At 34.1% G+C, this 12,730-nt stretch overlaps 1 protein-coding gene across 1 annotated transcript in view; it reads left to right on the top strand.

Annotated features, from left to right (window-relative positions):
- The window catches only part of PAWR (pro-apoptotic WT1 regulator), a 107,251-nt gene extending 95,284 nt beyond the window's left edge, over positions 1 to 11,967 (top strand). Inside the window, exons 4-6 of the mRNA XM_036454730.2 lie at positions 3,766 to 3,913; positions 5,974 to 6,078; positions 8,448 to 11,967. Coding sequence (XP_036310623.1) covers positions 3,766 to 3,913; positions 5,974 to 6,078; positions 8,448 to 8,534 — 340 coding nt within the window. The 3' untranslated portion in view covers positions 8,535 to 11,967. The remainder of the gene's footprint in view (positions 1 to 3,765; positions 3,914 to 5,973; positions 6,079 to 8,447) is intronic.
- Positions 11,968 to 12,730: the final 763 nt, after the last annotated feature.

The raw sequence follows: 12,730 nt of genomic DNA, 5'->3' as shown, positions 1-12,730 counted from the left end.
AAATGATAAGACAAAGATACTTTATTAGAGATATGGAGTGAATCTGTAGCAAAGAAGGTAGTTTGTATAATACTTTCCAGCAACACCATAGCTCGATAAATTTAGGACCATTTAAGTGATACAGAAAACAAATTCTTCAACAAATAAGATATTTTTTAATAGATTTTATTGATTTTTTACAGAGGAAGAGAGAGGGATAGAGAGTTAGAAACATCGATGAGAGAATCATTGATCAGCTGCCTCCTGCACACCCCCCACTGGGGATATGCCCGCAACCAGCCAAGGTACATGACTGGAATTGAACCTGGGACCCCCCCAGTCCACAAACTGATGCTCTACCCACTGAACCAAACCGATTTCAGCAATAGCAAAGAAATTTTTGTTATTTCATGAACACATTGACTTTTGTTAACATGACAGTGATATGAAGAATTTATTTTTTAACTTCCTTGATGACAAACACAACATGCTCTGAAGTATGTAAAACTTTGAAGGGTTAACAAATCAACTGGTTTGAAGTTTGGCTTTCTTTTGTAGAAGTATGTTCTGATTATATAGAGAAAGTGACAGGGAAAACATGCTGGAACTTGTGCCAGGATGTAAATTAATGTCCTGTGTGTTTCTTTGAGAAAGTCTTGCTATCTCAGCTGAACTAAACAGTATTCTTGTTATATCAGCTAAGTTAACAGTGGTTCACTAAAAGTGTGATGTAAATTAATGTCCTGCGTGTTTCTTTGAGGAAAGTCTTGCTATCTCAGCCGAACTAAACAGTATTCTTGTTATATCAGCTAAGTTAACAGTGGTTCACTAAAAGTGTGAATTACTTAAACACTAATGCGTTAAATTTGAGATTAAAAAATAGTGATAATTTGGAAGCTCCACCAATCAACTGTTAATCATATGCTGAAGAAAAAAATAATGTTCAAAGGAAAATTTTCAGACAAAAGTATTTGAACTTTGGGATGAACTCATTGTTTTTGCAAACTAAGAAATCAGTTTGGTCCCCAGCTTTTAAAATACGTGAATTAGACTTGTTTCTCTAATAGTTCTTATTAAGTAATTTAGTCTTCCATGTAAGGGAGACATAAAATGTTTTCAGTGTTATATAAGACCAGAGAACAAAAATGAATGGAGCCGAAACTGGTTTGGCTCAGTGGAGAGAGCGTCGGCCTGCGGACTCAATGGTCCCAGGTTTGATTCCAGTCAAGGGCATGTGCCTTGGTTGCAGGCACATCCCCGGTGGGGGGGTGGTGCAAGAGGCAGTTGACTGATGATTCTCTCTCATCGATGTTTCTAACTCTCTATCCCTTTCTCTTCCTCTCTGTAAAAAATCAATAATTAATATATATATATGTATGTGTGTGTGTGTATATATATATATATATATACACACACACACATACATAAAAAGAATTGCATATTTCCCCCTGGAAGTATGCATATAGGCAATCATAGGCTATCACACTACTAAGTCACCTGAAGGCTTGAGGGAAATGTTGAGGGAAAATTCTACCAATTATGAGTTCCACAATATTTTAACAGTTATCAGTAAAGTTAGTGATTTTATTATTGCACATTTGCATAAAAGAAAAGCTATCCATAAAAAATTAATATATCAGGAATCCACTTTTTATCAAAAACTATTTTATATTTAACTATAAATGATTGGCATATGATTGAAGCTGATTACTAATGAAGGACTGAAGACATTTTGAAAAGTCATTTTCTGCATTTGTGATAAAAGTTAAAAATGAACATCCTAAGCTGGCTGAAATTGTTTTAATGTCTCTTATTCCTATCAGCATACATCTGTGAAACTAGTTTTTCTATTATGGGTGCTATTTAAACAAAACATGCATGTAATTTAGATATACCTTAACCCTGTGAGCAGCATAATCATCAGTCCAACCTAGTATAGGTAAGTTAACAACTATGGTCATCCGCTCCCGGGAGAGCCCCGGACGTCTGGGTCTGGCTCGTGGTGTTCACACCTTGTGTAACCCCCTTCCAAACTGCAACATAGTTGATGTGCCAGTATGTCATTTCTGAGATTTGGGCAGAACCAGTATGCAGTGTCTGTCTTGGTTACTCTGTCACTTTCTCTTTGGGAGACAGTTGCTATATGGTGAACAGCCCAATGGAGAGGCTCACAGAGTGAGGGACTGAGGCTTCTGGCTAGCAGCCAGTGAGACACCGAGGCCTTTTGCAGTCAGATATGTGGATGAGCTTAGAGGCAAATTCTCCAATCCAGTCAAGCCTTCAGGTGACTTAGTAGTGTGATAGCCTATGATTGCCTGTATGCATACTTCCAGGGGAAAATATGCAATTCTTTTCTGTTTTCTATTTATTCTAATTATATTATTAAAATATAATTTTTGTGGGTCAGAATAAAATAAAACATTTGGATTTGTATGGCCTCTTTTGTTTTTTCAATAGTTCATTTTTATTTGATCATTTATAAAAGTACTAGAGGCCCGGTGCACAAAATTCATGTATGGGGAAGGGGGGGTTCCCCTCAGTCCAGCCTGCACCCTCTTCAATCCGGGACATCTCTCACATAATCCTGGACCACTGTCTCCTAACTGCTCACCTGCCTGCTAGCCTGATTGCCCTTCACTGCCCCCTCCTGCTGGCCTAATCACTGCTTTTTTTTTTTTTTTTAATATATATTTTATTGATTTTTCACAGAGAGGAAGAGAGAGGGATAGAGACTTAGAAACATCGATGAAAGAGAGTCATCAATCAGTTGCCTCCTGCACACCCCCTACTGGGGATGTGCCCGCAACCAAGGTACTTGCCCCTGACCGGAATCGAACCTGGGACCCTTCAGTCTGCAGGCCTACGCTCTATCCACTGAGCCAAACCGGTTTCGGCGGGCCTAATCACCTCTAACTGCCTCTGCCTGCCAGCCTAACTGCCCCCCTGCTGGCCTGATTGCTCCAATTGCCCCCTCCCATTTGCCTGATTGCCTTTAACTGCCCCCCTTCTGGCCTGATCGCCCCAACTTCCCCACACACACAGGCCTGGTCGTCCCCAACAACTTCCCCTGCCCGTCTGGTCACCCCCAACTGCCCCTGCTGGCTTGGTCACCCCTAATTGCCCTCCTCCTGGCCTGTCTCCCCCATTGGCCTGGTCGTCCCTCACTCCCCCTCCTCCCCCCGCCGGTCTGGTTACCCGATGCAGCCTGCTGTTCAGTCATTTGGTCATCCCTCACTAACGCCCTGATAGCCTGGTCGCCCCACTCAGCCTGTGATCCGTCGTCTGCCCAGTTGTTTCAGTTGTGATGGCCCCAGGCTTTTTATATATTAGGATTGGTCCATGATGGATTGGAATTTTTTTTAAAAAAAGAAAGTGGTTCTCTATCACAGATAGTCTGCATTAATTCTCTTTCATAGTACCCTAAATTAACTTATTGTGATGATGGTTTTGCTTTGTTCTAGTTAGCTATAATCTCTGTTAAGTTGAAGGGCAGGGTGTATGTCTATGTTTTCTGTTACAGTATCCAGAACAGTGTCCCGTCTTTACCAGCTATCCAGTAGATACTGGTCAAAAGAATTAATTAGTGTTTTTCATTATGTTGGAATAATGATTAACTTCTATAGTTATGAATTAAGTTGATTACTATAGCCAGGTGTCCTCAGGGAATAGTAATTGTTTATGGTGAACAGAAAATATTTTCAGCATTCTTCTTGCTGGCTATATTAGATGTTTTTTGAATGAATATATATAATTATTTTTTTATTTATTTATTTTTTATTTTCATAGCACAACCACTGCCTCTGAAGAAGATATCTCAAGTAGATATCCCCGAACAGATAGAAGTGGGTTCGGCAGACATAATAGGGATGCAAATGCTTCAGGTAATTTGGTCTCAAGTAACACATTGGAAAAGAAAATTGAAGATCTTGAAAAGGTATGAATTACAAATTATTTAAGGTTGATAGAATTAATATACCGTGTTTTTCGGACCATAAGACGCACTTTTTTCCCCCCAGAAGTGGGGGGGAAAAGTCCCTGCGTCTTATGGTCCAAATATAGCCTACACATATACTTTTAAAAAAAAGTTTTTTTACTTGCCCGGCTCTGTGTGGTCTCTGTGTGCTTGCCCGGCTCTAAAATGGTTCTAAATGCTGCTGTTTACTTTACAGGGTTGATTACATGTGTTTATGACTGTGATGTTGGGTTTTAATGCACATAAAATATTTTAGGACACTATTTGTTTCAGAATCTTTTTTTCTTCATTTCCCTTCTCTAAAAACTGGTGCGTCTTATGGTCCGAAAAATACGGTACTATTTGGATTTTTTTTTTTTTACTTGCATAGCAGCTGAGAGAGAAAATAAATTGAACTTTGTAAATTGAAAAATAAAATAAGTTTTAAAAAACTGAAATTTAGCACTGAGTAACAGTGCTAAAAAAAAAAAAAAAGGGAAAAGAATAAGGGCACCGATAGAAGATATCATTAGTGTTCATTGGTAGTTTCCATTTATAGTCAACTTGCAGCTTTGAATCACTCTCTTACGTATATTGTGACTTGGTTTACTTTCTGATTTCCTTAATATTTTCCTGTGTCTGGTTCTGTTGATGTTATAACTTTTAGAAGCAGAGCCAATTCTTGTATTCCTTGATATTTAATGACTACTCCCATCCTGCCAAGTGCTATCTTTAAAATATTGAAAATAGCCCTTGCCTTTGAAATGGTTACAAGTTTTCCTGGCAGAATGGACTACTGTGTGTTTATTTTATTATCTGTACAGATTGTCATTTGGGTTCTGAGTTAGCGCCCAGAGCCATATTTTGTGTTTGAAACCATTTAAAATTTTTTAAATTAAATTTATTGGGATAACATTTGTTAATAAACACAAAGCAATATACAGATGGTGTTTGAAACAATTTTAAGAATAAACCTATTTAGTAGTATCTTTGAGAACAATGCAAATGGATATTGGTATAAATTATCATGTTCTATAGAGTCAACCTCTAAAATTGATAATGGTACTGAATTACTGTCTGATTATCGAAAATGTTTTGTTTTGCTGAATTGAAATTATTACCTGTGATAAAGATTATTTTTAGTAGAGATTTAATTTGTAAAGTTGTTTCTTTAATAACATAATAGTTATTTTTAGTTCACATATGAGCTTTCAAACTAGTTTCTATAAGTCTACAGTTAAAACTTTAAGGAATATATAGTTCAGTAGATTTCAAGGAGATTCTTCAGGAAGGTTTTGAAAGTTCCACAAGGGTTTGGATTGCCTTGTTAGTGGCTGGCAGCAGTTGATTAGAGGCCAGCCGGCTGCTTTCGCTGTGGATTAGTAGGAAAGAAAGTATTGTAGTTCTGGGTGAGACCTTTTCAGTTTTGCTTCCCTTTTGCCCCCAAGGTGGCTGACCTAGCCCAAGTCTCTGGTTTCTCTAAATAACATTTCTTTGGAAAAGGTGTTACATTGTCTATTTCAGTTTCTTCATTTTATCCATTGTCAGTTAACTAGCAGAGTTGGAAGTAAAACTGAGGACCATTTTTTTTTTCTTTCTGTTTAGACTTTTCCATACAGCTTTCTCCTTTTCTTTTTAAAATATTTTTTTCCAGTTACAATTGACATACAGTTGACATATATTAGTTTCAGGTGCATAACAAAGTAAAAATTTTAAACTATTTTTAATAAATTTGAATTTCTTCAAACAGATATTATCCATCAAAATATTTTATTACTAATGGTGGTGATAAGCTAAAGAGGGAACTTTGAGTGTTAGTATTTGTTAAAGATTTGTGTAAACATAGATTTAATCAGAAACATATCTTACAACTCCTAAGTCCCTCTCATTCTCTGGTTCTTTTCTTGGATGGATTTTTCCTTCCCTCTTCAAATGGCAAGAAAATTCAATGGAAATTTTCATATTTGGCAGATGTATGATACTTAAAATTATAAACCACCAATTACTTTCCAATTAATCAACTTTGTAATTATATATACTAGGAAATATCAAGAGAAAGGCAAGAAAACTTAAGACTTGTGAGACTGATGCAAGATAAAGAGGAAATGATCGGAAAACTCAAAGAAGAAATTGACTTGTTAAATAGAGTGAGTATTTACATATTTCAGATTCATCATTTCCCTTTTTTTTGGAAATTAAATGAAAATATATAAATATGAAGAAATTATTTAATTTCATTATTTGGTTGGTTCTTTCGTTAATGCCATTAATTTGTGGTAAGAATGATCATTTCTTTCTGGAAATTGATTTCCTCTGTTTAATTATTAATTGTATTTACTTAATATTCTGTTAGAGATGGACTGATGAATGGATTTGCTTTGTGTTTTGTTCATCTGGAGGTGAGAGGCAGCTTGGTCACTGCCATACATAAAAGCCACAAAGTTTCCTCAATGAAGACTACTTTCTTGCCATAGGAAATTCCAATTTCTTTCTATTTTCTCTACTTCTTTGTCTTCAAGTGTATGTGTGCATTCTCAACTTTATGTTAATAAGCCTCATCTGAAGATCTCTCTTATGAATATTTGTAGCTCTTTTTTTTTTTTCTTTTAGCCCTTGAATTTACTTCCTGCTTAAGAAGCAGGTCTTAATGCTAGATCATACTTAAGTAATGCTGATGAGAAGACATCCCATAGTTTTGGTTTTAGAAGACTTTAGATAGGATAGAGGAAGGAAATGTTTACTTTTCAAGCATGTCAAACTCACGACTGGTAGGCCGCATGCCTCATTTATTTGAAGGAGTTTGACATGCTTGCTAGGGGAAAAAAATAACATTTTTAATCCAGTCTTAACTCTAACTATGAAAGAGAAAATACAGTCTTCATTATGTGCAACATAAAGTTGTAAGGCATTAACTACAGGTTGTAGATGATGATGCTGAAACTCAAGAGTTTAACTTGCTCAAGGTCATATATAGTAATCACATAGTAATCAACTGAGCCAGTATTTGGCCTCAAGTATTTGAGAATCCTACTTCTAAACAAGTTCTTTAACTTTTATAGGCTATCTTTCATCTTGGATCAGAACACAGCATTATCTATTGGTTATGAACTATGATTTAATGAAATCTGCAAATATTTTTGGTGTTTATGATGTATTAGCACTGTTCATTAAAGAGAATAATAAAACACCTGTACTTTCATTGCTTATAATTCTAAATCTTATGTAAGTCTCAGTTGTAGTAATTTTAGGAATAATGTATTTTTATTGTTGTTTTAAACAGATCAGTTTTTCAACATCACTCATGTAGTTTGTGAGTAAATACAGATTCTGTTTTTGTACATTTTAAAAATTTTTATTGATTTTTTTCTTTTAAGAGAGAAAGGTAGGGAGAGAGAGAGAGGTAGAAACATTGATATGAGAGAGAAGCATCAATCAGTTGCCTTCTGCACCCACCTGGACTGGGGATTGAACCTGAAACCTGGATATGTGCCCTGACTAGGAATCAGACCTGCTACCTTTTAGTGAACAGAATGAACAACCAACTGAGCCATACCGGCCAGGGATGTTCTTGTACATTTTAAAATCATGGACTAATTATCCAAAGACAATATACTAAATTTATTAGAATGCTGTTCTCCAATAGCACATGAGATGATTGCTCCAAGTTTTAGTATTTTGAATTGCAAGGTTAAATCTGTAAATGTCTGCTTTCCAACCATCAGTAGTCTGCCTTGAAATAATGTTTCTTCTCACTGAAACTTAGAGCAGATGGTATTTGTATTTACAAAATGGTTGTATATAAGGCTCTAGAATTACAATAGGGAATTTAAAGCTAGAATCACATAACTTTAAAGCCAAAGGATGATTACCTAGTTTAGTGATTTTCAATTTTTTTAAGCTCTAAAACCTTTCATTCAAACAAAATATCATAGAGAAGCCTAATATACACATTGATCCAGATCAACTCTGTCTGTCCCAGATCTCCTTTTCTGTTTGCCTCAGTTCTTATCAGCACCTCAGGTTCTCACCCCATAACATACACACTTACAAAAGGTCATATGAAGTGTTAGGAGTATATCCAGAACTTGTGCCTGGATCTTTTTGATGCCTAATTTGACACAAGGTTGCAATCTTAGCCTCAGAACCTCATATTGCCCCAATATGTTTTTTTGTCTGTTTTTTTGTGGGATGGGGATTTTTTAAAAATAAAAAATTAAGGTTTTTTTTTGTAATGGTTAAAAATTGGAAGATTTACAATTAAAGAATTCTGGTTTCTGGCTTCTCTTGAAAAACTGAAGGATCTGGCAAGAGTTGGCTCATATTATCAATGAGAAGGAGTCGAGTAGTATATGCTTCCTTTAGGTGGGACTATTCTATCTAAAGTTGTTTTCAGAACTTGCCCTCATTTCCAGATTAATTGCTTGTATGAATTACCTCTGAGTGTGTATTTTTGAAGTGTTTTTATTTAGAATATTTTAAAAAACTCACATACTATTTTCCTTTTGGTTTCCTTAAGGACCTAGATGATATAGAAGATGAAAATGAACAACTAAAGCAGGAGAATAAAACTCTGTTAAAAGTCGTTGGGCAACTGACAAGGTAGAAGATTCAGGCTCAGTGTGGAAAAAATATTTTAAAACTACTGATTGAATGTTACGGTTAATATGAGGACAATATTCCTGTGCTGCAGTACATTAAGTATGTATATTTATTTCTGGAAAACAATGGATGTTTATTTTGAAAACATTTCTTTTTCATTGTTAGTTTCAAAAATGTCTACTTTTTATTTCACGAATAAGTAACATCTTTCGGTCATTAAAATTACAGGTTATGCCTCTTTGGTTTTGTATGGTATTCAGATAATATATAGTTTAAAGTCACAACCATTTGAATATATTTTATCTATGGTAGTGCATTTTCTCCCTAAAAGAATACACATAGCCTTTGTTTACATGAATTCAAATTCTTCTGGGGAGTTACCTGCAAATACCTTATTACTGGGGTGTGCAACCTTTTGTGTGTAGGTGATTTACTCATAAAGGTCTTTGTCTGCTGTCTTTGTTCTTTCAACTTAATCTAAGCAATTTATAGTATATAGAGTTGCACTATTTTGTATAACAGTCATCTTTAAAAAGGAAAGCTATATTAAAAAGTCACTATCACATACTAATTAGTAGGTTAAATACAAAATTTAAGAGAATACTTGAATTGTGCTATAGTAAATTAAAATGTACTATTTTATATTTGAATATAGAAAAAAATTTAAATCACGTAAACTTCTGAAGGACATAACATTTGTAATTTCAATATAAAATTTCTTATGTAGGTACTACCTTTTAGTTTATAAGTGAACATGGGGTATTTAAAAAGTTGTTTATTCATCAAGCCTTGATAGAGTGTACGATTTTAGTGTATAAGAAAAAATTTCATATCTTTAATTATCATATACATGAAAATAAAAACCAAGATATTTATCCACACTAAAAACATTTATAGTACATTACAAAAGAGTACATAAACAAAACTAGCATGGAAATACTTTTGCTTTATTTCTAACTTGGAGAATAACATTGACACAGTTGTTACTATATGAGAGAATTATTGCCTTACTTCAAATTTAAAGGATTTTCTTTTATTAGATTTTTTAAAAAATAATTATTTTAAAGAATTATACAATTTTTCTATTAATTATCATTAGTATTTAGAGTTGTTTTATATTACATTTTCATGTTGAGTAAGGAAATCCTCTCCTTTAAAATAACATTAATATTAAGAAGTGATAGTAGAGTCTCAAACATGAGTATATGGATGCCCATTTATCTAATTAATACACATAAGTGGCTTGAACATAATTAAATGTGTTTTAGATACCCCACTGATTCATTTTCCTTCACTTGCTTAGCCCCTTCATTATTCACTATTAGAAAAATAGGAAGGGTGACACATTTGGGAAAATTATAGAGTAAATGATAAAAATCAGATGTGGAATTCTAAAACTCTTTGCAGTGGCCTAGATTGCCCCCTTAGCCCTTACCCCTTCCCACTTCAGAAGTTTCTACCGTGGCTGATCATCAGAATCACTTGGGTTGCTTAAAAAAGAATTATCTGGCTACAGTTTCTAGATAGGTTTAAATTGAGACCCTTTTAAAGGTCTGATGATAACCATCTGATGATTCTGATTATAACATAAGTTTGGAAACAGCTGTTGTTGCCTCTTTCCTTCTGTACCTTCCACTGGAGACTCTGGAGTTAATATAATTTTAGCTATCAGCATTGCTTCCCCTTTTAGTTTATTTAATAAACTGGGAAAGTTTTAATATGTCCAAATATATTAACCAACAATTTCAATGTTAAATTACCAAACTTGATACAGTGCAGAATTACTGCCCTAAAGAGCATCCTTTTCAGAGAATACTGCCCAGTGTAGGACAGTGATCCACTATCCACATGTCAGGTGGTCTGCCAGGCTCAGTTACTGCCTTTGGCTTGAGGTACTCATCTCCCTTTACTTATCCTTATGTATGTGGCAGATATATCGGTATTATCTAATTTCCCATCCACATTTTGGACATTGTGAAAATGCTGTCAGTAAATGCAGTCTTAAAACATGTTCAGTGTACTGGTTTTTCAGTAAAAGAAGTATTTGTAATTTATTTAACCCATATGTAAGTAAAGAAATATTCCATTTCCATTTATAAAATTATACCAGTTATTAATACTTGTAAAGACTGAGCAGTTTTAATTTTTTTTCCTTTTCTCAGCTTATTGGGAACATTTCTGACAATGATCTTTTACATAATGGTACCTAGTGCAAATGCATCACCTAAGATCTTAGGCAAGCCTTTCACATGCAATTCTTCATATATATATATTTATTTCACATACAGATTTTTACACTGAATATTAAAAAATAAGTAGGATCTGCTACAATATCCCTTTAAAACTTATAAAAATATTGAAATTTTGAAAAAGTAGCTTAAATACATGTGTTCCACCTTAGAAAACTTGACTATTGTCAATAAAGTGCTAGTATTTGTGAAAGTATTAGTCTCATTCAGAAGAAATAGTTCTTATATTTCCGGGGAATTTGTGGCATAATAAAGCATATCCAAAGTTATAATGTGTTTATGATACTATTTTCCAAACAGTATGATTATTAACGTTAAAATGAATACAACTGGCCTCCCTGATTTTTGACATGTATTAACTTGGGAATTGAGGAAATAATCTGTTTCATTATTAATATTATTGCACTATGGTTACCTGTAGAGGAAAAGGAAGATGTTAGGGTGTCTATTTCTAAGGAAATTTACTAAACATACTAGATTAGCACTGTCACACTTGATCATGTGCTTTAAAACATAGAATCTTAAGTATCAGGGGCAGATCCATGAAGCAATGTATTCTTTTTTTTAAATAATTTTTTAATTGTGGTAGAAGCAATGTATTTTTAAAGTCAAAAACCTACCTCGATTACATGTATTTTATGTTTTCTGGATTAATCTGGATTTTTGTAATTAGAAATTAAGATGCAAGATTTTGCATCCACTAATACTTTATTGAATATAATAGAAAAAAAAAATGTATTAGACATATCAATATGTTCAACACCATAAGGCGAAATAGAAAAGGCCTTGTATTTGATAATTGATCTGATGTCCTAGATAATACTCACATATACAGTGATTGTCATCTGTCATCTTTGTATTTTTATGATCTTGGGTCTGTGCCTAATAAGTTCCATGCAGTGTTGTCACTTATATTCTATTGTTAATCCATTACAGTATTGAGGCATATATTTCCATCTTGTAATATAAAAACCAAATACACCAGGTTTTCATTTGGGTGAGTATGTTAAACGAGAAAGAACTAGCATTCACGAATCTGAAGTTAAAAATAACATGTTAGAGTCAGGGCTAAACATTCTATTACTGTATCTGAACCATTCCTAATATGTAATAGTAAGCTTCTTTTGTATTGGAATTATGCTAGCTAAATAAAGGATATCCCATGGACTAGGATTGTGATTTATATTATTTAGAACTTAGTAATACTTTTTCTTTTGTCATTCCATTAAACTGAAAGCATAATATTAATCAGTGAACACTTTGTTCATCAGATGCCTCAATAAAAGGTATTTCCCCCTGTGCAAGTAAGTTTGTCAGTGATGTATAGAAATTGATTGTTTTATTCTCAGTATAAAGACTTGAACTACTACCCAAGAAAACCGAGGCCCGTAGGTTTTCAATTTTACTTAGCTAAAATCTCATATCATATTCAAGTCGTATCCTCTTCCCCAAAATAATCACATGTCATTATATAAGAAGACTGTGGATGAGAGGGTTACATTAAATTTTCATACCCATTCTTTCAGCAAGTATTTATTAGTCAACTGGATATACAGTTACAGATATTACAGAAGTTATAAAAGAAGGGACATGGGCCAGCCCTTCTGTTTAGCAATGTACAGTCGGTGTGGTGTGAGTCAGGAGCACCAAGTGCAGTTTTAAGTAGCAATTTTCAGTCTAATCTGAATAGTTCATTCAAAAGTATTTTTTGTATTTTTATTCAGTCATTGTCTTTCAGGTCTTGTTAATAGGTACCATTCAGTGTGCTTCAACATTTACTGAATGTTGGGGTGAAAGACCTGTTGGGAAGCATTGCACCATATTTCTTTTAGATAATTATGTATTATGAAAAGAAAATTTTAAAGGAATTTATAGTGATAATGAGGTAAAAAGACTTCATTGTATGCCAGATACCCCAAACTGTTGATGTATTCAAACGTGATTTTAAGTT

Source organism: Pipistrellus kuhlii, unplaced genomic scaffold (genome assembly GCF_014108245.1).
Source record: "Pipistrellus kuhlii isolate mPipKuh1 unplaced genomic scaffold, mPipKuh1.p scaffold_m20_p_3, whole genome shotgun sequence".
Taxonomy (NCBI): Eukaryota; Metazoa; Chordata; class Mammalia; order Chiroptera; family Vespertilionidae; genus Pipistrellus; species Pipistrellus kuhlii.
The sequence above is the reverse complement of the archived record's forward strand: the minus strand, read 5'-3'. Positions and strand labels throughout refer to the sequence as shown.